General features: G+C 45.2%; 1 protein-coding gene across 4 annotated transcripts in view; it reads right to left on the minus strand.

Moving 5' to 3' along the window:
• TPCN2 (two pore segment channel 2) overlaps positions 1–26,452 on the minus strand; it is a 675,604-nt gene that overhangs the window by 137,416 nt on the left and 511,736 nt on the right. For all 4 annotated transcript variants that reach the window (XM_069623451.1, XM_069623453.1, XM_069623452.1 and 1 more), the window contains one exon: positions 12,544–12,593. In XM_069623451.1, coding sequence (XP_069479552.1) covers positions 12,544–12,593 — 50 coding nt within the window. The remainder of the gene's footprint in view (positions 1–12,543; positions 12,594–26,452) is intronic.

The following is a 26,452-nucleotide window of genomic DNA, read 5'->3' on the forward strand; positions in this document are numbered from 1 at the left end:
ATGAAGGATGAAAGACAAGGATGAGAGAGCAAGGTTAGTAGAATGGTGAGGAGGAGAAACAGTTTGAGGCTCCATGGTCAGCACTCAATGAGGTGTTTGAAGAGCAAGGTGTTCCGATCCTTCCTGAAGAGTACGAGTGGGGACCCGTCTATTGTGCGTACCTACATAAGTCTAGAATGCAAGTGTTTAACAGAAAAAAAAACTGTTTTCTAGTTTATTCCATTCTGCACATTTTGCATTGTGATGAATCTGGACCATTCGTCCCTTTTCCCCAGAGGGGAGCCACCCCCTCTGAGGCCAGGGAGGTGAGCCCGCTATGCAAGACCCACCCAAAGGGTCTAGGCAAGTGGGACCTCACTAGGAGCGACTCCCCTCTTGGGGACAAGGACTCCCATATTCCAGAATGGAACTCCCAGTGCAAAACTCATATGTGGAAAAGACTAATATCTACTGCAACGACTATATATTACAAAGATCCTTCTTTACATGTATTGGCTACAGGCAATACTGAACATAGCCTGAATGCCATGATCAGCGAAGGAGGACATCATTCTGTTTGTTCATGCAACATGTATAAGAGAGGAAACTCCTATGGAGAAGAGAGCCACTTCGCAGAGGCGATCCACCTCATCGTTGATGTACTGGAGTGGCCGAGCCACGCTGGGAAGTGGATACAGTGGCAGCAATGAGGGCAAAGCAAGCGTTGGGCCAAACATAAGAGTTGGCATTCTGCCCGACCGAGGGAGCCAAGACAGCAATCCACCCATTTCATCTGATGGCGCGACCACTAGCAAACGTTGGTGGGCCAAGTCCGGATGCTGAGACCAGAATGTACGGAGCAGCCCGAGTCCATGACCTCTACACACTTCAGACCATAGCTACAGAGCCAAGTAGCAGCATGGAAAGCTGACAAGCTTACGTGCTACTGCTACAAGTTATGAACATTGTGAGTGACGGCTATGAAAGCTATCCAGATTACAGGAGCCTGAGAAACCGGATGTTCAAACAACCTATGAAAGGGGGATTGAGAGGAATATGAACATTTTGAAAAACGTCCGAGAGCTATCAAGGTTACGGGAACCTGGGTGACAAGAAGGGCTACTCCTTTTATTCTCACCTGCACGCCACCTATTTGCACCTGGATTACATCCTAGTGGGAAGGGAACAGTTCCCCCAATTCCAGGAGGTCAAATATCTGGGTAGGACTTTATCAGATCATGCCCCAATAAAGGCCATGTTCACCTGGGGGAAGGCACCACGCTCATTTCCCACCTGGAGGTTACGGCAGAAGCACTGACAGACAGGACATATAGACGGGTGATCAGACAAGCTACTGAAGAATATTTTGAGTTTAATGAAGGATCGGTGTACGACTATGGGTCGCTTTTGGAGGCATTCAAAGTGACAATTAGGGGCAAGTGCATAGCCGCTACTCATGGCATCTGCTCTACATTATCCTGGACCCTCAAAGGGGTGGAAGACCGAATTAAAACATCAGAGGGGGAGATGGTGTTGGGGGTTGCTATGTGGGGCTGAGCTTATTCAGTAAAGAGATCACCGACTGCAAGCACAGGAAAGCCTCGGGAAACACAACTATGCCCACAAAACTACCAGCATTCAAGGGGAAGGAGACAAGGCAGGGCGACTCCTGGCTTGGCATCTCAGATCAGAACAACTGCAGCACCCTGTAACTCAGACTGTGTCCTGGGACGGGACCCTGGTCACGACACAGCGAGGCATAAACACAGTTTTCCGATGATACTATGAACAGTCCTGCGAGTGCTACCGGCATGGAGGATGTGCTGGAGCAAGCGTCCTGGCCTAAATTGCGGGAGGCAGTAGTCTCTGTGTTAGAAGAACCCCTGTTGGAAGAGGAGATCAAATTGGCAATAGAGTCCCTGGGGAATGAGAAAACATCGATAGGCGACGGCCTTCCAGTGGAATTTTACAAAACATATGCTGACATACTTGTCCCCGTGACTGCAGCAACTTTAAGACAACTTTTAAGAAGGGGTGTCTCCCAACAACTATGAGGGAAGCCATCATCATAGTGTTACTAAAACCGGGGAAAGAACTGCGGCGGAGTGAATCATACCACCCGATTTCATTGCTAAACAGAGATACCAAGATACTGGGCAAAGTGCTAGCGACTAAGCTTCTGAAAGGGCCTCAAACTTGATCCACCGGGACCAGTGCAGATTTCTGTGGGGCAGCAATACAATGATGAATCTCAGGAGACTCCAATACATTATAGAGAAGGTATAAGATGCGAAGGAAGAATTTCTTTGCATGCGATTAAAGGCTTTGATTCAGTAGAATGGGACTGGCTCTTCCGTGTCCCAGAAATGAATGGACTAGGTCCCAACATGCTAAGATGGATTCAGCTACTTTACCGGGAGCCTCCAGCAAAGGTAAAGATGGGCCGACCAGATTCTCAAAGTTGGCAATTGAAGAGGGGCACCTGACAGGGTTGCCCATTATCCACCATCTTGTTTTCCCTAGCCTTGGCACACCTGGCGAATATTCTCAGGTCACAATTTCATGATGCAGAGATAATGGTGGATAATTAAAACCAAATGTAGTCGCACTGTATGCGGATGATAACCTTCTTTATGTTCATGATCTCACACTGCACATTCCATATATGATGGAAGTACTGGAACATTTTGGGGTGCTGATGGGGGTTTCAAATTAACGTGGAGAAGTAACTAGTCTTCCCACTGGGTTTGCTAAGGGAGAGGGAGATGAAAGACCTACAAGGAGGTAGGGCTCAGATAAGACACAAATTCCTTTCGCTACTTGGGCATCCAAATCCACCATTCCACAGCAGATACATTTCAATACAACCTGGGTAACATTTCAATACAACCTGGGTAGGACGCTTACTATTATAGAAGACCGGATTGCGTTCTGGGAAAAAGCTGCCTCTGTCCTTAATGGGCAAGATCTCTTTATGGCGATACTCCCCAGACTTGCAAATATCCCACATATGGCTAGTGTAAGGAACGCTCGGTGGCAATAATAAGACAGACACAAGGGATCACAGTTCAAGGGTGTTTATTGAACTTTTTCAAGGGTGTCAAACGCCTATCTAAACCTAAATCTACGGATGGGAGCAAGCTACAACCATCAAATAATAATAATAATGCAGTCCTAGTGGAGTCTTGTCAAATAAAAAGGGCCTATACTAAAAAACCAATGGCCAATCCTTACCACTAATTTACAAATAGTGTAGGGTAATGTTCATGAAAATGAAAGAAGTGTTCACAAAACGATATGTCAGGATGCTAAGTGTTTTTTTTCAGAACGGGGCAAGGTGGGCCACTTGAGCAAAGTACACACTCTGGCTTCTGCGGCACGAGGATACAGTTCACTTTCCACAGTTCAAGACCTTCTGTGTCCAAGCCTCTTTACTTCTTGCAAGTCTCTTGACTCAGAGAGCCTGCGGCACAAAACAATAATGAAACTTTCTTTACCCTTCAGCATTTCGCATGTACACACTTCGGGTGTTCACCCTGGACCCCCCTCAGCTGGGCTCAGATGCTTTGAAAGCAAACGTTTAACTCAAAGGTTCCAGATTCGATCTCCATCTGCCGGGCTCAGATCACGCTCAATTAGTCTCCCTCAGCCGGGCTCAGACCAATGGCGATGTACCTTAAACTATCAAAGACTTTCAAATGCGCACAGGGTTTAGCTTGACCCGCTGCATGACAACTTCGATCTCAATCTTCCTTTTCTTACACTCAGCGTCAGTGAGATATCAAACTAAGACTTTTGAATGAACGCCCACGTGGCGCCAGACCACTCTGTATATGGCATCTTGTTTTAACTCCCAAAGTCCAATTACTCTTGTTAGTTTCCAATTATATTTCCGTCGCTCATCGCCAATGCCACACAGTTTTCTTCATACAAAGTGGCCGCTTGCAACATTGGTTCAAAACACAAGCTGGTTTGGTATCAGTCTCTCAGACGAACTGGCTGTGCTGTTGTTTCTGATGCTGCTTTTTTGTAGGAGCCAAGGACAGTACCATAGCAGAAATCGCTCCTCTCTGCCTGGGTTATTGATGTGGGAGAGCCCTGGGTACCACTGACACTGCACAGGTGTGACCAGTCTTCATTCCTGGTCTTCGGTTTCATACATTCCAAGGTTCACAAAAGCAGCCGTCTTTAGAGTTCAAGGGCACTTCCCTCCTGGTTACCCTCTCTGGTCTTGCAGTCTTTCTCCTTGTATTAAACTGTCATCTTAGAACCGATGTCTCCTCGTGTGTTTTTCCTCGCTCAAAGTGTGCTTGCGTGCTCCGCCTTTTATCCGCGCGGGGAAGTGTGATGAAGTCAGGTGTGAGTAATGATCCATAATTGCCTGACCTTGCCCGACCATGGTGTAGGGACATTTCAGGTATACGGCTCTGGTGTTAGTCCGTTGTCGCTCACGGTGGGCTGTCCATGAGAAAGTGTTTGTGTCGGGAAAGGGGGCAGGGGAGGGATCGAGTTCCGAGGTAACCTACCTGGTAGGGTGGGTAAAAAGTGTTATATGGAAGGGGATAGTGCGTTTCACCCTCCGGTGTGCCACTTCCACTCCCCGAAGACCCCTCATCCAGGTGAACCTCCCGCACTGGCCCAACCCCAGGAACTGGATCAAAAAGCAATGGCCATGTCCTGGCCACCTCGATGATCCCACGGGAGTAGTGGGAGAGACACCTTCAGGGTTCTCATAATAAGGTTCCCTTTTTTAGACTATTAGATAGCAGGATTTCTGACTTATTGTTGAGGAGGCCCATAAGTCTTCACTCAGCATGTTGCGTGGGGACTAACCCTCCCTGGTTCAGTTATATTTCCTAACATTGCAACTGCAACACGCCACCATATGGGACACAAGGGACGTGGGTACAGATGAATAATGATGGGTAGCCCCAACAAGCATCACACAAGGATGGATTTCTCTGGAGAGAGACAACAGGGGCGGAGACATCCTGTTTGAGTAAGGTGGTCAGGCAGGCACGGAAAATGGTGTGCACCAAGTTACAGTCTGAGAAGAGTTACAGCCCTTATATTCCAGAGGGCGGAAGCTAAAATGGCAGAGATAAGAAGGGACATAGTGGATGCTAAATGCGCCCTGGAAGGGTACCGCACAATCGGGGGATATCTTTGAGGGGGGGGCTTGCTGTAATTTGTAGAATGGGCAGAGAAATTCCAGATGCCCACGGGACAATTCCTGAATTATGCAAGCCTTACAAACATACTGGTGGCCAAGTGGAGTGCAGTTCCAGAAGAGTCCCCCACCCAACAACCCCGATGCTTTACGCTATACTCACTATAGGCTATGAGAGACACACACTAACTAGATTCTTTTTTTTTTATTGAATAAAATATGCTTGTAGATTAATAGTGTGTCCAGAAACACCCTATTTAAACTAAACTAATCAAATGTAATGTCCTGCACTGCGTTTACATGACCCAGACACCCGATCATTTGCATCAATGACCCAGGTGTAGGCAGGATTCAGCAGACTTCTGGCATATGGTGTGGGCATGCCCAACAATACAAAGCTACTGGCATGGTGTGCTGACGAAAATAAAGATTTGTCTGTTAGGGGTGGTGAGCGGTCATAGGAAGAAAATGGCAGTCTTTCTGCTGTTGCTAGCGAAGTGGATGGAGGTGCCCAAAGGGCCCGTTGTTGGAACAATGGCAGTCCAATGCACAAAGGTGGGTTGCAACGGAACAGCAGATTGTGCAAGAAATGGGGAGAAAGGCAGGAGATGAGGATCATCCTGCATGACCTGCAAAGTTCCCAGACGATTTCCCACCCTGATGTGTAGGACTAACCTGCCACTGACAGGCATGACAGGACTGGTAGAGGGAGGGCACCACAGGCCAGAATAACATTACGCACTGCACAACCTCATACAAGGAACTGGTGTTTGGAGGGGTACAAATGTATAGTTACTCATGGAATGGGCTGGTACAGAGGGCGCGAGGGCTATGAATTTGATACAAGAGGAGGGGTAGAATGTTGGTTCTGTTGACGGTTTTTAAATGCTAATAAACCGATTTAAAAATAAAAATAAAAACTTCCAGGAATCTGAGAAACCAGAGTGCATGAATACCCTCAGTAAAGGGGAAAAGAAAGGGACATGAACACTTTGAATTAGAGCCGAGAAAGCCATGGAAGTAATACAAGTCTGACAAACTAGGGGGGACAGTCGCCCTATGTGAAATAACGTGGGTGAAAGAAAAACAACCTATCTGAGGACCTCAGGAATTTTGGGAGAGTCTCAGCAGTGAAAGGGTTCATTTCCAAGCAATCCTGGAGGGATGAAAATGTTTGCACCAAACGACTTCTTTATTAAAAGGAGAGACTGAAAGTCACAACCAGATACAAAGACTTTGAAAAATATGCTGCAGTGAAAAATGAACTTTGAAGACTGTAAACAAGTCTAACATAGCTTGGGCCAAGCAGAAGCCCCACTGAGGTTAGTCTGCAAGCCTTACCTTTTTCCTTTTAGTTACGTGTTTTCTAAAGTGTTAGGGCCAGTTAGTTGTTTAGGATTCGGACTGAAGACTTTTTATTACTTTGGATTGGACATGCATCCTTTGCTTTTGTTTTTCTAGGCAGGGAAGCTCCCTCATAGCTATAGGGCAAATTAGGCGTTTTTTTCTTTTTATTCAAATAAAACTCTGTTAACATGAATGAACTTCTCTTCCCGCTGGAGTTCAAGGAGCAGCTTCTTCTTGCTAAGCTTCGACTTCAGCTACTGAACACATTGGTAAGTGAGAGGTCCCCAGATAGACACATCTGTCCCTCATTCACTCTGGCTGAGCCAGGCTCAATTAGCCAATCACAAAGTAGGGCATTCATGCAGTCAGCCAGCCAATCAGGCTCACAGGCATTCAAGCCATTCACTCGACTCAGACACTCATAACAAAGGAATATGGATTGGGTCAAGTACCCAGCCTTTCAGCACATTACATTGTATTCATGTCAGTTTCAGTCAGGGCTGTCTCATTCATTGTGTCACACACACACACACAGAAACCAGACACCCACAACAGAGAATGTGAGTTTACTTCAGACTCCATTGACACAGGTCCCACCCCTAGGGTGTACCCACAACACACAACAACTGGGAAGGCTCCAGTCAGTGTGACAGGAGGCAAGGCAGCCCAAGAGCCATATAGGTTGTTTCCACTCAACAGTTATTCAGGAGTCAGGGCTTCCCAGGACCTTGGGAAACAAGGTAAAAGGCAACAGAAACCAAAAGGCCACATGGGCCAACTTGCCTCCTAACAGGAATCCATCGATTCCTATGGCACTGCCTAGGTTTCCCAAAAATGGATGACACTCAGAACCACTGCCAAGCCAGCATGTAGCTGCCACCAGCCCATACCCTGCTCTGTGGGCAACACACAGGTGCCCAAAAACACACAAGGGGTACAAGGGTGTTGCCCAACCCATGGGTGCCATAAGGGTATCCCATAGGTGATGTGCACCAAAATATAGTGTAGAGGAGATCCCAAGTACAGCCCGCACTCCAACCGTCCATTTTGAAGTACCAGGAATGTTCACGCCGAAATATGTGACGTATGATGGGCAAATAAACCAGCAGAGAGCCGCAGCGGGGCTCTGTCCAGTACCTATTAGAAGAACAGCACCTATTGAAGTACCTATACCTAAGAAACCATGGACAGTAAGGTACCCATTGAGAAAACCATATCAACAAATGAAACGAAATGAAGATCGTCTGAGTACAATCCCTGAAGAAGCCAAAAAAGTCTTAATGGAAGACGAATGGTGACGACACAAGAACCCAGACTGACTCACATATAGAAGAGATGACGACCAGAGAATGGTGTAAAGAGATGAAAACGCCATGGACAAGGGGCATCGTGAACCTAAAGTGAAAGGACAATGTCAAATGTAAGAAGGTTAAGCTGTAAGCATGACGAAGATGTTCAACCAGTTTACGCATGTACATATGCTTGGAACCACAAGAAAGATAAGAAAATCGTGCAGCTTGCTATCCTTAGTAGAAGACAGATTGCGGCAAGCGCCACCTATACATATCTACCTCAAAAGAAGCACGCTATATAAGTATACTTCCACTATGCATAAGAATCAGAATCAACCCAAAGGTTACTAAAGGCCACACGAGGAGAGCTTCATATTTAGCAAATCAAGAATAAAAGGCAGAAACAAAACTCAGCAGAGGCAAATCGTGCCAGAAAACCAAGGTCATATCAGCTCAAATAGATGAACAGTAGCTACAATCAATGAAGCAAAGAACAGAATTTCCTGCTCTTAAAGGTCGAGATAAGAAGCCAAAGGCAGGTGGTGGGTAAAATAAAAATCAAATACACGAATTACATGAAGAAGAGGCAAATTCACGGCGTCTGAATCACGTGACCAGCCAAGCGAGAATAAGTCAGACTTTCAAAACTACACATGGCAGTGGGCCAGGTGAAGATATCAGAACTTTTCCAGACAGGAGATGCAGTCTTGAGGCCAACCACAGTGAAATAATTGACACATGGCCACTAAAGTGATGATTGATTGTAACAATAATTGGACGAAGGCCGGGGGAGCTGGGCACCCTGCACCTAGCTGACCATTCTGCGTGTTGCTAAGCAAAGTGGAAAAGTATGAATGGGGTTGATGCCAACTCAGTCATAATGGACCAAGTAATCTAGGGTCCTATAGTTAGTAGAACCAATGAGACGTCATACTTTTAGTGACGTCTACAGTAGCCATTTTGAAGGAAGGGCTTAGATGCCCCACCTGACAGTGTTTATCCAATCCCCTCACTCCGTTACCATATACAGATATAGTACCTATAGCAAAGTTACCTTTCTAGAACCAATAGAATTGCATGCCAACTTTTAAGCATTAAACGTCACTGATGACGAGTTTTCAGTATAAATGTTATGTTTTTTATGAAGTTTGTTGGAGTTGTGAAGCGAGAGAGAAGATCACGCATCCGCTGATATTCATGAGACTCCCCGATTTTTGTACTTGTCATTAAACGGACTCCCTTTGCCAACCCGTTGAGCTGTCAGTATTGATTTGGTAGTTGAGCATTAATCTGCACCCCCATCCATCTCATGGGTGCTATCTTATCTTAAAGTGCTATTGGGCAAACCCCAGCTCTATGGGCCAGTTGGGGGTACTGGTGCACAATAAGAATGAAGAGCTGAACTGCCAGAGGTCCAGGTGGGACCACAGTGGTAGAAAACAGAGAAAACGCACACAGGCGAAGTGGTAGGACAAGGACAGGAGACGCTGTCCTTCCATAAGGCATTTCCAGCATCACACCCAGCATTTCTGTGTTATATAATAAAGAATGAGTTTGAATCTATCTTTTGGTTACCAGTGGCTCACTACTTTACTTACCATACATGTAATTTCATTTTCCATAACTGCTGAACTCTAGCAAAGGGGAGGATGGGTTCACACTCCTTTTCTTAACAACATAAGGAAACCAACAACCCTTCACCAGGTAAATATATGGGGCTAAGTGAAGTGCAGAGAACTTCGTCATGGAAGGGGGGCACTTGTCATATTCTGGAATGCTCATGCTCACATCAAAGTAATTAGGGTGGGGTTATGCCAACAAAGCTTCAGCTCACATGCATTATTTTGGTTCTTTCAATTAACATTTAGAAGGATCTGGTTCTAAATTTTAGTAGTATGTGACACATGTAATTATTTACTAGGGACTGTGACAAAGTTTGTCATGACTGTGATGAATCCCGAGGTGTCGTCACTGCTTTCGATGAAAGAGCCCCTTTCCATGAGGCATGGGAGGTGAGGGAACTACCGGATAGTCCACCTGGGGGTGGTACTCAGCAGGAGAATCTCATGGGAGGGAAGATCCCATTGAGAGTAGTGACCTCCTTAGAAGAACACAGTATTCTTTGGACCCTCCCATCAGCTACCCAATATACATTTGTCACACATCTCAAGTAGAAGCCACTGAAAAGGAAAAAACACCCAAATTACTAATTGACAGTACCGACACGAGCAAGAGGCCAAGAGCAATGAGGATCACTGCTGAGAACCAAATCATGCGGTCTAGTTGCTTGAATAAACCGATCGGCCTGCTGTCATTCAAAACCAGAGAGGGAACTGAACAATGGCATCTTCTACCTCTCGGCACAGACAGAGCCTGGCAAGCTACGCGAGGAAGGTCAGACCAGAGATGCTGACCGAGACGGGTAGAGGAGCGCATCCGTGATGGTCCCACGAAGCAGAAAGCTTCCCGCAGAGGAGGAAGTGCTCTCACCAGGAACGAAGGCTGATGGAGCTCAGCAAACCTACTGTCGGGCTGCTGGAGAGGCTCGCAGTAGGCCGGAGAAGGCTCTGGGTAGCTGGAGAAACCACAGAAGGTCCTGGGAGATCCACAGACAACCGGAGGGCAACCACCAAGACCCAGAAAGGTATTAGGGTGGCCAAGCCTGTGGTTGGGGAGACCCAGAGATTGCAAAGATCCTTAAATAAAATGAGGACTAATATAACTCAATACTTGCCCGAGCACAGCAACACAGTGAAGGGGGTCTGGGACCCTTATTGGGAGAAAGCATCCCGAATCACGATAAGAAGGGATACGAACTTTACACTTACCAATAGTGCTCAGAAACCTTGGCAGGAGAGTAAACCAAGGCTGTGGGTGGACATGAAATTAGAGGGAAGAGGCAGTGAGACAGAGGTCGCCAAGTGCCCCCACTTGTCAGGAGAGTGGACCAAGAAGGGGGTACTGAGCAAGGATCTGGGACCCACAACACAGCCTGGGAAAAGGCATACATGTTGTTCTTCGTCGTAGTACCTCAGAGCAGGGTCTGCTCATAAAGGGTCTGGGACCCTCAAGACTACTTGGGAAAGGGGTCCAGGCCATTTTACCATATCAGAGGGCTTGGGGGTCAGGCCTACTAAGAAGGTTGGAGAGACTCTGGGGGAAGGGAATCAACCCCTTGAGTCTTGTGTAACATTTGTTTTTGCTTTCTACACCTTTTTGGAACTTTTGTTTTGAACTGCAAAGCTGGGTTACAGATAGCCATTTCCATTCGCACATTTTACTGAGTTTAGTTTGTGAGGGATAGGTTAGGATTTGGACAAAGGATGGCAGACTTTACTTTGGGACATTCTGACAGACAGTTTTCATTAGCTAGTTTTGTTGAGGCAGTGTACCAGGCTAATCTTCCCCATCGCAGTACCTGGGAGCCGGGTCTGCGACCCTCAGGATGGCTTAGAAAAGGTGTCCAGGCCATGCTTCCTTGTTGCTGGGCCTGGGAGTCAGGCCTGCCAAGATAGATAAGGACCTATCTTAACCATTGAAGACACAAGACACAATTCTGGATAAAGTTAAAAAGAGTCCGGGGAAAGGGAAATCAACCCTTTGAGTCTTGTGGAACATTTACTTGCTTTTCTGCACCTTTTTGGAACTTTTGTTTTGAACTGCAAAGCTGGGCAGCAGGCTTACAGCCAAGGGACATTTCCCTTTTCACCTTATGTTGAGTTTAGCTTATGAGGGATGGATACAGGATGACAAACCTTACTTTGGACATTCTGATACATTAGCTAGTTTTGTTGAGGCAGGGAAACCTCTCTTAGAGGTAGGGTTAGTTAGGATTTCCTCCAACTCCCCTCTATTTCTGTTATTAATAAAAGTCTTTACCAATCAACAGGCCACCTCTGTGTCCGAATCTTACTCCTACACTCTCACAGTTCTCATTAACCTCTTGAGATGTCTTACTTTCTCACCAGTCTTTCTGCCATGCTTTGGGCTTTCTTAGGTAAACATACCTCCAATACTTTCAGCTGTTCATGGCTCTAGCAAGCAAGCGCTCCTCGGAGACTAACAGGAGCAGCCTAGTTTTGCCTGGCAAGCACTAGTCAGACTTCCACCAGCCTCTTGGGGTTTGTCATGTAGTTTCAGCAGAGACTCTGACCAGTCTCTGGCAAGGAATCAGCAGATAAGCCCAACAGCATGAGGGAGTTTTTAATGGCAGAACAGTCTCATTTTACTTTCCATTCACCAGCAAGTCTGATGCTGCTCTGGTGGTCCGGTTTGCAGTGTCCCTTTCATGGTAGATGCTGTGATCTGGAGATGAAAACCTTCAAATCGCTGCATCCCTTATTATATGCTCACAATTTGTATGAGAATATCCTAAATTTTGCCTTGCAATTGAATTGTCTGTCTGGTGATCCTCAGCCCTTCGCTTCGCAGCATCAGTCTTTGTTTGAGATGTTTGGGCACGAAAACGTATATACAGACCTATGGCCCTTTTAAAATGCATTATCCACGAAGGTCTGAGCATTGAGGAGCAATCATATCATGAAGATTGTTGATTGCAAGAGATGGGCTGCCTCTTCAGTTCTAGTTTGTCAGGAAAAATGTCGACTCACCAACAGGAGCCATGATACAAAGATATCTTAGTATAAGTATAGAGTAGATCTGTTGTGTATCGAAGACATGTTAAAGCACACATTTGCTTAGTAGAAATCGCAACCATGCCATGATTACATGCATTTTTACATAAAGTACACCTACCAGCCAGGGTGAGGAAAACTGTAAAGTGCAATTGTTGCAATCTCCAAGACCTTCAAATAAGAAGAAAAAAGTCAACCTTTCATATACTTTTAAAGTTTCAGTGGCCATCACAGAAATATCAAGTACATACAACTTTGCATATCTTTCAGCTCTAGTTAATTCTCAAGAAATATGATGGGATTTTAAAGAGCACACAGTTTTCTGGGGCTCAAGTATACACACTTCCAATGAGCACATTTCAAACTTCCCCACAGACATATCTTTTTAAGTTCCTGTATGTTCATACTTTAAAATATGCTGCAGTAAAACATTATTGATGGGGAGGGCATGTGGAAAGGATGGCAACATGGGAGGTAAAACTCAAAGTCTGTTCCGGCTTCCGTGCCAAGAATGAAAACCCAATATGGAATATCTTGCATGAGCCAACAATAAAATAATCAGCAAGTGTACATGTTGGGGATGTTCGGCCAAGGCACACACTCTTACTGCAGCGTTACACATCAATAGTTGTGTTAAGTTGTAATTAAGCTGCAGTGGAACAATCGTCCCTCTAACTAGCAAGGAGCAATGCAGAAGCACCTTTACGAGTGAGAATCAGCAATGCCATCTTCCACCAACTCAATGGACATTATTTGTAAGGTGTATTATCATCATGCTAAAATGACCCCGCATTCAAAGTCTCTAAAACACTATCTTACAAGAAAAAAGAGGAACAATTCTAAATTCTATGAAATCTGTACTCGAGTCTAGGCAACTCTAATTACTCTCCAGCTTGCTAAATGTCTAATGTCCGTTAGCTGCAACTCAGCATTTTTCTAAATGAGAACATACTTGCCCAGTGACTGTTAAAACAGAGAATGTTAAATTAAGTTACCACCTTTTCTACATTAACCAGATCTTAATCATTCATGAGTTTAAAATTAGATTACCTAAATTTCTTCAAAATCGCGAAGAGTCACCGCGGTTTACAGACAAAAAGGCACAAGGAATTCTGTTGCCCATTGCAAACCTAGTCATTGGCACATTTGACGTTCCCTTCAACTCCTCCTACTCAAACCAGTCAAACATCTGCAACTGGCTCCTCTAATCAGCTAGATATTTCTTTGGTTACCCCCAATAAGGCTTTTTTCATCCTCCAGTACGAGATTACAAAGAATCAGATACTCTTTGTTAACTAATTCTCAGACATAATTACACTCCCACCTGCTTTCCCCATCTACTTGTCAAGCGCTCTATGGCTGCATTCAGTGGCATGCAGTTCTTTACAAAAGCATGCAAATAAAGGAACACGTTACTTACCTGTAATTCCTGTTCTCCAGCATGGATCTAGCATGGATTCACATGCTCCTGAATATTACCTGTCATCAGGCTGGGAATCCTCTGTAAAAAAGAAAAGCAGTTTCGCTTTAGCCTGAAAACTGCATTTCCCCTCTTTAACCAATCACCGTCCTATGGGTCATATTGCCCCCATCCAATGACAGTCGTCTCCCTAAGCTCCACTCTGCTAGCCATCTTCAGATTTGGTAGAGAACATAAAGTGGCAGTATGAACCAAGAAGAGCCACAGAGGGGAGGAGGGAGGGTTCGCATGTGAATCCATGCCAGACCCATGCTGGAGAACAGAAGTTACAGGTAAGTAACTTGTTCCTTCTACAGCACAGGGTCTGGCATGGATTCACATGCTCAGGAATACAATTAGATAGCAGTACATGTACACAACTACAGGAGGTAGCAAGGCTCAACAGAAGCAATACACTTACCCCTGGAACAGACTCACCTCAAACAAACCAGTTACGTAGCACTGCTTGGCCGACACAGGACTCTTCCCTGGAATCCCTGTCGATGCAGTAGAATCTTGTGAAGGTGTGGGCGGACCGCCACGTAGCAGCCCTGCAAATGTCGAGCAGGGGAACACCAGAGAGAAATGCTGTTGTTGCTGAGAGGTCATTTAGCCAGACGATGACAGTGCATGATACAGCCGGAGAGCCACCTGGGTATGGAAGCATTTGATAGGGCTGTACCGTAATTCACTGGACCAAAATTCCCAAAGAGTTGGGATGTTTTCCGAAAGTCGTCCTTGCGTGCCCCAAAAAACCTCAAGGCACAAGCAATGTCCAGCAAATGCAATGTCCTTTCCGCCGGTGTAGAAGGATTCGGGAAGTAGACTGGCAGAACCAAAGTCTTGTTGAGGTGGAATTCTGAAGGAACCTTCAGCATAAAGGTGGGATGGGTCGGCACCACCACCCTCGTAACATGGAAAGACAAGTACAGCTGCTTGCATGAGGGCCTAAATCCCCCCCGATCCACCTGGCCAAGGCGATGGCCACTAAGAAAGCCATCTACCATGAGAGAAACCTCTAAGGGGCTTGATGCACTGGTTCAAATGGGGCCCCCAGAGCTTAGTCAAAACGATGTTGAGCTCTCAAGCAGGAGCCTTCACTGGTGGAAATGTCCCAGAGAGGCCTTTAAGGAACTCCTTGATGAGCCTGTGCGACCACAGAGATGGCTTAGCTGGAGCCCTGGTGTAATAGGATATGGCAGCCAGATGCACCTTGACCGAGGTGTCAGCCAGGCCAGCCTTGGCCAGGGAAAGCAGATACAGAAGGAGTTGCAGAGCTGTGACCCGCAGCGGCGTAATCCTCTGAGTCCTGCACCACACTGAGAAACATTTCCAATTGTGGCTGTAGCACTACAGCGTAGAGGAAGGTCTGGCCTTGGCCAGTATCTTCTTGCATTCCAGTGGTAGGGCATAATGTCCAAATTCTAGGGCTGCAGGAGCCAAGTCGTGAGGCTCAGCAATGCCAGGTCCTGGTGCAGTATTGTTCGGTTTTCTCTGGAAAGAAGATCGGGAAGTGGAGGCAGTCAGATGGACAGAGCCACCGACCGGCAGAGCAGGTCCGGGTACCAGATCTTTTGTGGCCATGCTGGAATGATGAGCATCATCCTGCAATTACATTGAGTGTGTTGATCACACATAGCAGGAGTGGGATCGGAGGGAAGTGTGGTGAATCAGTAATGATTCCCCAAGAAAACCTAGCCTGGGACCCTTCTCATGTGGCCAGGGAAAGGCAGGTGCTTTCTGAACCCGACCCTCAGGGTGGTGTTCTGTGGGAGGATCACTTAATCAGGGGTGGGGGTGGAGAGAGAATAGGTCAGGAGGAATGGGAAACCCCTTATTTAACTTTTCCTGAAATCCCCAATCTTTTAATGGATAACTGCAAAACTAAAGAAGTCTGAAAAACGTATTTTGTTATTAGGGACTTCAAGTCCCATAGTTCCTTATGTACTGGAACAAGGAAGAGGGCTGAAGAGGAACAATGCAGGAGTGGTCAACTAATTGATAGATTTAAAAGTCCCCCTCAGGTGCAGGCAGTGAAAAAGCAGGAGGAGAGCAGTGGGAGCAGAAGAAGCAGTGCAGACCGTATATGCAGCTTAGGTCGGGACAGGAGAAAGAAGACGCCGAGATCGTCGGAAAGCCTAAGACTGTGGTTGGTCCAGCGAGGGTCTGTGTCTCCCCATGTACCAGGTGCAGCGGTTGTGCAGTGGAAAGCATACAGAGGGAACGCTGGACCTGAAGAGGAAATGCCAGGAATCATCCGCACTCCAGCCACCCCTTCGAAGTGCCAGGAACGTTACGCCCAAATATGTGACGTATGAAGAGCAGATAAACCAGCAGAAAGCTGCAGTTGGGCTCTGCCCAGTGCCTATCAGAGTAACAGCACCTATTGAAGTACCAACACCCAATAAAACCTGGACAATAAGGTACCCATTGAGACCAGACCTACAGACAAGACAGAAGGACATTTGTCAGAATTAAATGAAGAAGCCAAGAAGATACTAAAGGAAGACGAATGGTGACGTCATGAGAAAATCGGACTGACGCACATATAGAAGATATGATGACCTAAGAATACTGACAAAGACGAAATACCATGGATAAGTGACATCTTGAGCCTAAGGTGAAACAGTTGATGTCAAGATGAAGAAACTTAAGCCATATGCACAATGAAGATATTCAGTTAGTTTAAATGTGTACAGATGCAGGAAACAGCAAGAAGCAAAGAAATCGTAAAGCTTGCTTATGCTTAGTAGTAAAATAGATTGCGGCAAGCGCCAACTATAAATACATCTACCTCAAAAGCACTTTATACAGGAGTATAATTCCACTACGCACATGAGCAGAATTGAACAAGGTTAATAAAAGGTCTCAAGAGTAGAGTGTTGCAGCAAACAAATCGAGAATTAAGACGGAGTGAAACTCAGCTGAAGGTAACCAGGCAAAGAAGCCAAGGTCGTATCGGGCTGGAATATGCTAGCAATTGATACAATTAAGTAGAAGAAGAACAGAGTTTACTGTTCAGAAAAGTCGAGATAAGCCACAGATGGTAGAAGACTGGCAGAAATAAATAAAATACGCAAAAATGCATGAAGAAGAAGCCAATTTCACGATGTCTGAATCACGTGACAAGGCAGGCAGGGATGAGACTCACACCTACGCATGGAACCCTGCCGTACCGATACTCCTTAAATTTCTCAGACCAAGAAGCAGAGTCAAGGCCAAACTAAAAGCAGTAATTGACACACGACCACTGAGGTGATGAAGGATTGTAACATAATTGGAGGGAAGCTGGGGTGCAGACTTATTCCCTGCACCTGGCTGATTATTCTGCATGCTGCTAAGCGCAAGTGGAAAAATATGAGTGGGATTGATACCAACCCAATCATAGTGGACCGTGTAATCTAGGGTCCTATAGTAAGTAGGACCAATGAGACGTCATACTTTTAGTGACGTTTACAGTGACCAGTTTGAAGGAAGGGCTTAGTTGCCCCATCCGACATTGATTATCCAAACCCCTCTCCCGTTACCATATACAGATATAGCACCTATATTAAAGTTACCTTCCTATAACCAATCAAGTTGCATGTTACATTTTTAAGATTACTTGTCAATGATGATGAGTTTTTGGTATAACTGTTGTGTTTTTTCTGAAATTAATTGGAGTTTAAGCGAGAAGGAAGATTGAGCGGTTTTCTGTACTTGTCATTAAACGGACTCCCTTTGCCAAACTATTGAGTTGTCATTATTATTTGGTGCAAAAGTACGAATCTGCATCCCCATCTCCAGGGTGCTGCTGACCATCTTAAAGGGCTGTTTGGAGACCCCCATTCTTCTGGGCCGGCTGGGGTCCATCCAGTTCACTTGGTAGCAGACATTAGATGGTTAAGATTAGATAAGACACCCATTGACCATCGACATAAGTAACTTCGGGTCCTCAGCAATATCACAAGTCCTTTGCCATCCGGCTGAAAGAACCAGAAGCTCCCCGTAGATAGTGGCTAGTTTAATTAAAAACCCTGCAGGTTATGTCTGAAGGAACCATTGCTTTCCCCCAAAAATCCCTTCCCACTTCTATGAGCAGCTGATCGGACAAGCAGCACAGAAAGGCAGTAACGAAGGCGGTGATCCCAAGCGTCCGGAGAGGAAAAACATGCGAACAGTGAGTGAAAAAAGACTGAATGCTTTGGCAAAAAGTTGCATGCCTTAAAAAACAAGTAAAAGGAAGGTAACGGAGGGAGGCGGGACAAATATGGCATCAGAGTAAAACTATAATGTATATATATAAGGGGAAAATATTGACTCGAGGGTGACCGAGCAATTGAGAGGGGATACCGGGAGTGACCAAGGTAAAGAGTATACGCCCATTTTCCTGGGTTTTAAAGAGCGCTAGAAGAAGCCTTCATTTAAGGTCCTGAATTGATAGGATGACGTAGGAGACCAGAATCGATTAAAGACGATCTGAAAGAAATGGGCTTAAATTCCATGTCGGAATACAATTAGGGGCAGAATGCATCGGAGGAAGCAGATGGCATGAGATTCATGTAGCCGGCCGGAGTCTGTCTTGTCTATTTTGTGTTTTTTTTTTATTCTACGACATCATAAGGTAAACATTTTTAAAAATAAAAAGGAGCATGAAAATTGCGCGATTGAATAGATAAAATGTTGCATGGCATGAATTGATGGGTGTTGTTTGTAAAAGTACATTTAAAAAAAAATAACAGGATTGGAGCTTGCGACGATTGGTGCTCGCTCATATTGTTGATCTTGTTTGTGAAACGTAAAGCATAATAAAGTGTTATACAAGGATAATATAAACAGGTTAAGCATGGATGATATTGCCCCATTGGCACACATGTGCAAACAACTGCCCAAACATGCACCTAAGCTTATACAGTACAGTGCAGAATGGGTTAAAGGGACCGCAGACAAAATGTTTATGCCATGGCCCCAAGGAGGATCGCTATCTAAAATCGTCCTACAGCCCATGACATATTTGAACGAAAACATATGCAGGCAAAAAGCTAGACAAACACATAGCTAGTTTAGAACTTTGGAAGATGTACCAACAAGAAAAGGAGGAGCCACCGTTAGAATGGATACTGAATATATGCACAGAGGGGGGTAAAGAGCCTTCCGCGCCACCCGCCCCATCTAAAGCGAAAAGCGAAGCTAGTAAAGACAAAGGATTATACGCGTTGAGGGAACTTAAAGCAGCCACGGGACATAGCAACCCAGCATATGAGTCACCCATGCAAAGTAGTGATGAAAGCCCAGAGACCGAGATATTACCTCCAAAGTCCCAAAGACAAGGAGAGGCGCAAAATGGAAAAAGGAGACCAAACACAAGCAAGTACATCTGTAGATACGGGAAGAGAGGGAAAGGAGATGAGGATATGACTGATCAGATGGCATTCGCACAGAACGAATGGACGGGAGGCCAGATTTTATTGAAACTCGATGGTAAAGGCATTGAGGATATGAGACAAAAAGGAGAACGCGACAAATTAGAAAGAAAGGAAAAGGAAAACAGATCAAGAGATTGAGGGGCTAAAAAAAAGGATAGACAGAAACCAGAGCAGTTATATTGTGATGAACAGGTCAGAAAACAGGAAAAGGCAGAAGAGCAAAGAAAACGCGATCATAAGCAGAGAATAGCTGGTTATCGAGATAGAATAGAACAAAGGACAATAGAAGAAGAAGAACAAAAGATACGGGAGAAGAGAATAAAAAGATAAAGGGAGGAGGAAATGCAAAGGGCAAATGAACAAAGATGCTAGGAAACAAGAAGAAGATAGGGCCAGAGAGGATGCGAGGAAGCGTAGAGAGTTTGATGACGACATAGAACGTAAGCAGAGACAGAGCACAGGATCTTGAATATCTGGAAAGAGGTTAAAAAACCCAATCCAGTAGTAGACTGGGAAGATATTCCCTGAGTACGATTCAGTACAAGGCATGTCTAGGGCAAATATCAAAGATGACTTCGACACTAAAAGCATCGGAGAGACGATCGATAGAATATATGATGAGATGGGGCTAGATAAGTACCCCAAGGGAAAGGAGAAGATGAGCGTCTTGAGAGCACTCAGTTGTACGATAGTGAGGAAGCCTCCCGAAGTAGCAGAAATAAAGAGCCGTTATTAGATAGGCTGACTCTAACCAGAAATAAGGAGGATGAGAGAAGTTGCACGAGTTGGGCACATACAATATCGGACGCAGAAAGAGAAGAATGTGAAGAAAGAAGACGAGAGAAGACAAAAAACGCTTATCTAGGCGAAAGGGAATAAGATGGTCAGATTCTAGTGGGTCTGCACCCAAGACATCAGAGTCAGCCACACAATCAGATTGGCATGAAGGAGTATCATATGGTCAGAGGGGTGTGTCTCCACCACCCTATGTGAGCAGACTAAGGACATTGCCAGGTATACGGCGATGCAGGAATATTACCCCTGTGGTAGACAGAAAAATGAGGAGAGGAAAAGGAGTGTCATGTGTCACAATTCCCTTTACTGAAAAAGGAGGAACGAGGCCACAATTTATACCCTGGCCTCACATGGACAGAGAAAACCTGAAAAATAAGCGCCCAATGTTGACATCGTGAGCCGGAAAATGGATACATGAGTTTGGAAAAATGACAATAGGCAACACATTAGCTATGGGGGATATTAAGTGTCTTTTAATCGCCATACTTGGTGATAGAGCTGACGATGTGTGGACACGGGCAGGTTACCCCGGAGTGAATACAGTTAATACCACGTATGACAGAGCGCTGTTTAACAATTGCAGAACTGCGGTATGGAAAACGCTTGCAGTGCTATACCCAGACACTTCTGATATGGGAGCTATAATGACACGCAAGATGAAGGAGTCAGATGATCCTTTGCTTTACATTCAGAGTTTCCAAGATGCCTAGGTGCTGGAAACTTGTGAATCTTGGGGGAAATCTATACCCATGTTTTACCATATATTATGCCAAGGGCTGCCAGAACAGTTACAGAAGCAGCTCAAGAAATTGGTAGGGATTGGGGCTAAACCATGGTCTGAAATACAGTTGACCATTGCGCACTATTGCAGGCTGCTGCAAGAGAAGAATCGCAAAAAGGATGCTGCATGAAAAGGTGAAGAGGCTAAATTGGTGACGAAAAAATTATCAAAGTATGCCATTGAAGGGGCAATGATAACCAACACAGACGGATCTACACACAGCAGATCAATAATCAAAGGCAGTTTGATAAAAAAAATAACAGGCTTTACCCAAAGCGAAGAGGCCTTCGAGGAAGATGATGGCAGAGTAATCAGGGAGGTTTTCAAAATATGCAAAATGGAAACCAGGGTATGCAAAATGGGCAAATAATCAGACCACTGCCAACATTTTGGACCTGTGGCACGCACATGCAGAAGTCAAAGCATGGTGCAAAATGACCAATTCACGAGAGGAGGAATGGTGAATCCATCTGCGTTCTCACAGCAGGGTGGAAATGGAGTTGCGCAGAATCACACAGTGCAGCAGCAAGCGCCGGGAGTACAGCAAAGTTTGCAACCCCAGAATGTGACATTTTCCACAGGGACAGTCTCAACAGTCACCAATGCAACTGTCACAAACCCAGGTACACGACAGATACTGAATTCAGGAAAGAGAAATGCCACAAGTGACGGGGGAAATCCATTCACGCAGAATGGGACAAGATTATATATAGACTAGGAGAGCTCACTGAGAGACCTGATGTGTTCTATCCTATCAGTGACACTGAAACCTCACGAACAACCAAGGGTAGATGTCTGTATAGGGGATAAAGAATATTCTTTCTTAGTTGACACAGGTGCGTGTATACGTGAAGGTAAGTTTTCTTTGTCCGGCGACGCCATAAATACTAAGGGCTTCACAGGAGCAACAAGTTGCGTTCCTTTTACAACTTACAACAGAACTTCCAATCTCCATAGGAGAATGTGACATGAATGTGCCACTGCTATATTCAAGGCAAACCCTGGTTAATATATTGGGACGAGACCTAATGACAAATTTAAACATGACAATCTCGTTCACGGAGAAGGGCATAGTATGTTCAACTCCAGTAATGCATTATTTGAACGTATGCAAAATGATTAGAGCATATGCAGGACAAATGGCTATGAGAGCTATTCCATTGTAACCAGAAATATTCGCTTATGGAGTGTGCATATTAATGTCATGGCTACCAGGCTTTGCAGACAAAATCATGAGAACCCCAGAGGAGTTTATTCAGACCAAGAATACCTATGCATGAGGAAAAGGGACAAGTATTTCCCTTGACAATACAAATGGCCAGATAGTGCGAGGAGAGATGGCTCTGCTTGACGGTTGAGATGATGAAGGCAGACAATGGTGTGCAATAATCGCCATTGGGGAAGGTTATAGATTGACTTGCGTCATGGATGGATCTATTTGAAGAACAAACAAGTGAAGATGAGATCACAGGTGAGGTTAATCTGATCTATTTGGTGAAAATGATCAACAGACTAGTGCCTCAGTGAATGATGCCGACACAAAACCGTCCTGAATATTTTGATGACGACATGGCAAAGGTGCCTGTCTCTGTATGGACTATAGGCCCTTATGACGTAGGCTTACTGAAAGGAGTCTGAGAAGTAAAGATTCAATTGAAACCAGGAGCAATTTTACCAAAAGCACGACAGTATCCCATGTCTAGGGAAGCAGATGAAGGGATTTTTAAGACAATTTCTGCCATGCTGGAGCAGGGCATCTTAGTGACGTCCAAGTCGTCATGCAATACTTCGATTTACCCAGTGAAAAAAGGGAAAGGGGGGTCTTGGAGGCTAGTGCAAGATCTACGCCCGATAAACTAGATAGTCGAGGCCGAGTTCCCTCTAGTCCCTAACCCGTCCACGATCCTATGTAATATACCTGTTGAAACAAGGTATTTCACGGTGATTGACTTGAAAAATGCATTTTCATCAATCCCATTGCACAAAGACTTACAAGATTTGACATTGTTTACATTCAGACAAGTTCGTCTGAAAAGCACAAGGCTGCCTCAAGGGTACTGTGAGTCTCCTTCAATTTTCAAGAGTCCTGCAGATGGACTTAAGCTATGTCGCATTAGAGAGTGCTGTCTTGCAAAACGTGGATGGCATTCTAATTTGCAGCACGACATAGGAAAAGTGCAGACACGATTCTATTCAGCTATTGACTATACTTGCTGAGAAAGGCTATAAAGTTGACAAGAAGTTGTCAATGAGAAGTGCTGTATATAGGCCAGCTAATCTCACATGAGGGGAAAAAGGTTACCCCTGAAAGAGCTGAAACCGTTTCAAAGACAGCCATACCACACACGATAAAAGTTCTCTCAGATTATGCAACTATGTCAGGGCATGGGTATTTGACTACATTTCCTATGCCAGACCCTTGTTACAAGCCTTGAAGAAAGCACAGGCAACGAAAGAAAAAATCATGTGGACCAAGACCATGGAAGAAGGGTTTGTTGAACTAAAAAAGGCCATTTGCACGGCACCAGTTTTAGGGATTCCCAATTATGCAGAGGAGTTCTACCTGTTTTCACACACAAATGGCAGTGTTAAGACAGCAGTACTCACACAGAAAACCACGTTGGGGTACAAGCCCCTTGCATACTACAGTGGGCATTTAGACCCAGTGATAAGGGGTCACTTCCCGTGCGAACAAAGTTAAGCTGCCGCAGCGTTCGCCATAGCAAAGGCTACAACCATTGTGATGCGATGCCCAATGACGTTGTTCGTTGAGCACAGACAATTTGCCATTTTAGAGAAACTAAAAGGCACATTGACGTCTCAGAGTGCTTCTGCTTATAAAGTGGTCATATCAAATCCAACCATTAAAATAGTTGGATCCAAAATAGTGAACCCAGCTAGGTTTATAGCACAGCCCATCACTGAAAGAGAGCCAATACATGATTGCGCAAACTATGAAGAATTCTATGATGACATTCCCAGAGTGAAAGAAAATGCATTGGCTGAAGGTGAAATCGTCTTCGTTGATGGTTCGAGGATCGATGAAAATGATGGACAGAGGTATATAGGTGCCGCTGTGATGAAACACATGGAAAATAGGGAATTTGAGTACTCATTAGTGCACGGTTACCCCCACACTATTCAGCAAAAGCTGCAGAATTATTGGCATTGATACTCGCACTCGAGAGTCACACAGACCAGGAAGTGACGGTGTACAGTGACTCTGCCTATGTGACGTCAGTGCCCGCAGGCCTAGCACGCTGGAAAAGGAGGGTCTACCTCCGAGCGGACGGCACGCCAGTGCAACACACAGCCTTATTGGACAGGCTCATTAAGGCACTACAGCTCCCAGTGGGCATAGCGGTCGTGAAATGCACCGCCTAAACGAAAGGGACAGATTTTCATCTCACGTGGAAATCAACCATCAGACACTAAAGCCAAGCGTGTGGCGACTAAAGACGAAATAATCATTAGAGTGGAAATAACTGATGTGCATGAGAGAATGATTATTGCATGAAGCGATCCTGAAGACTATAGCAATTTGGCAAAAACTCAGTTAGTGGAGCTCCAAGGGGAGGCACCACAGGAAGAGAAGAACCTATGGAAGCGACAAGGGTGTTCTTTAGACCCCTCAGAGAGCTTGTGGCGTCAAGACACACTGGTAAGCCGGTGATGCCTATAGCCTTATTAAAGACAGCACTGGAACAGTTACACTATCCAGCACACATGACAAAGGAGAACATAGCAGCAACAATTGCTGAAGACTGGTTCATATCGAACTTGGCAGAACACGTTGCATTTGTTATGGTGAACTGTATAATTTGTCAGCAGTTCACGGCTGGGCATACACTACGTGTGATTAGAGGAGTTAATGGGTACAGGTATGTAATTGTTGTGGCGATTCCATGCTCTAGATGGATAGAAGCAGGTCCATATACACACCCAGACTCTACCTGTGCGGCCAAATTCTTGGTAAGGGAGGTGTTTTCCAGATGGGGAGTGTGTGAAGTCATAAGGTCAGACAATCGTCCTCATTTTGTTAATGCAGTATTTCAACAGATTAGCTCGTTGCTTGGTATGTATATATATTTATTCAGCGTATCATCCTTAAGGGAAGGGAATGGCATATGCCAGAATCTCAATGGCTTGTTAAAGGAAAGGATAGCCAAGTTGAAGCTTACTCTGAAGGAGGGATTGGCTACACTGTCTTCCACTGGCACTGTATGCACTCAGAAACCAGCCTGGTTCTGACTATCATCTCACGCCGCCCAAAATCTTGACAGGCAGAAGGATGTGCACGCCATTGACGCCTCTAAATAGGGCTAGATTTGATGCCCAGCCCAACAGGAAAAATGTTAGGATTGGAAAGGCAAAACTACTTGAATTGCATGACATCTTGTCTTACTGTAATTTCAGGACAGCTGCATCGATGACAAGAAGGGTGCAGGGCAGAACAGAACACAGAAGGAGATACTACGACAGACGAAGTTCCAAAATTACGCGTTCCTCCAATATTCCCTGTGGACACAGTCCTGGTGAGAAACCACACAAGAAAAAAGTGGGACGAGCCGAGGTTCAACGGCTCCTTTAGAGTGGAGGACGTTACACCCTCTGCAGTCAAGCTACAGGGAAGAAGAGCTTGGATCTTTCTGGGTGACATCAAGCCATAAATCGGAGAAGACCCTCTGCCCGCACCCCACCACGTAGAGACTACAGACAACGGGGAAGAACCACAGCACGTGCAGACGTGATCCATGACGAGGAAGAAGGACGCATGACCAGCAAAGCAGAGACAAAGAAAATTTTGAGCAAGTTGTGGCTTAGCTTGGACACTTCCTTTCAGCAAAATAAGGGAAAAAAGGGACATAAAAACAGACACTCTGTGCATCCTAGTTGCAGGGTGAAGAAGAAGAATTGCACGTATAAGCCACAAAATAGCTTGTTGGCTTTGGACTTTGGACTGAGGCACACTGAAGCCTTGAAAAGGAAAGATATGCCAGATTTTGATTGAGGATACATAAATTGGAAGAGAATACAGTATCCTGACTCTTTCGATACAGAAGCCTTATTTGGACTTACTCATGGTGTCACGCAGTAGTGACCTCAGCAAAGACATTCTGATCTATTTGGAGTTAGTATTGAGGTCATGCCCATCGTTGGTGGGAAGAATCACAAGCATAATAGAGTTTCTTCAAGACCCTGAAAACGAAAAGACAATAAGGAGGCTGCTCAAAGTGATTGCAGAGCAGTTTCTTTTGCTTCCGGAATACAGCGAGGACAAGACAAATGTCCCTGTTACAAGAAGACAGCAGACTAGCTAGGACCATATTTTTTCGCTTGTTTGAAGACTTTCCAGAACTTGTAGGGAAACATGCCAGTGTTGATGTCCTCACTTTCATTAGAGACCCAGCAAACTCTACACAGATGAGTATGCTTCTGCATGGTATCATAACGCAGATCAAACTTTATAATCATCAGCAGAATCACCGGAGAAGATTGTAAACTTTCCTTCGAGGGGCAGAGCATGAAGGTGTTGCCATGGACTTCACTTTTGTGTATGCTGACAAAGGAACGACATGTCGTCTGGAGT

This window comes from Ambystoma mexicanum, chromosome 11 (genome assembly GCF_040938575.1).
Source record: "Ambystoma mexicanum isolate Mex_15411 chromosome 11, UKY_AmexF1_1, whole genome shotgun sequence".
NCBI lineage: Eukaryota > Metazoa > Chordata > Amphibia > Caudata > Ambystomatidae > Ambystoma > Ambystoma mexicanum.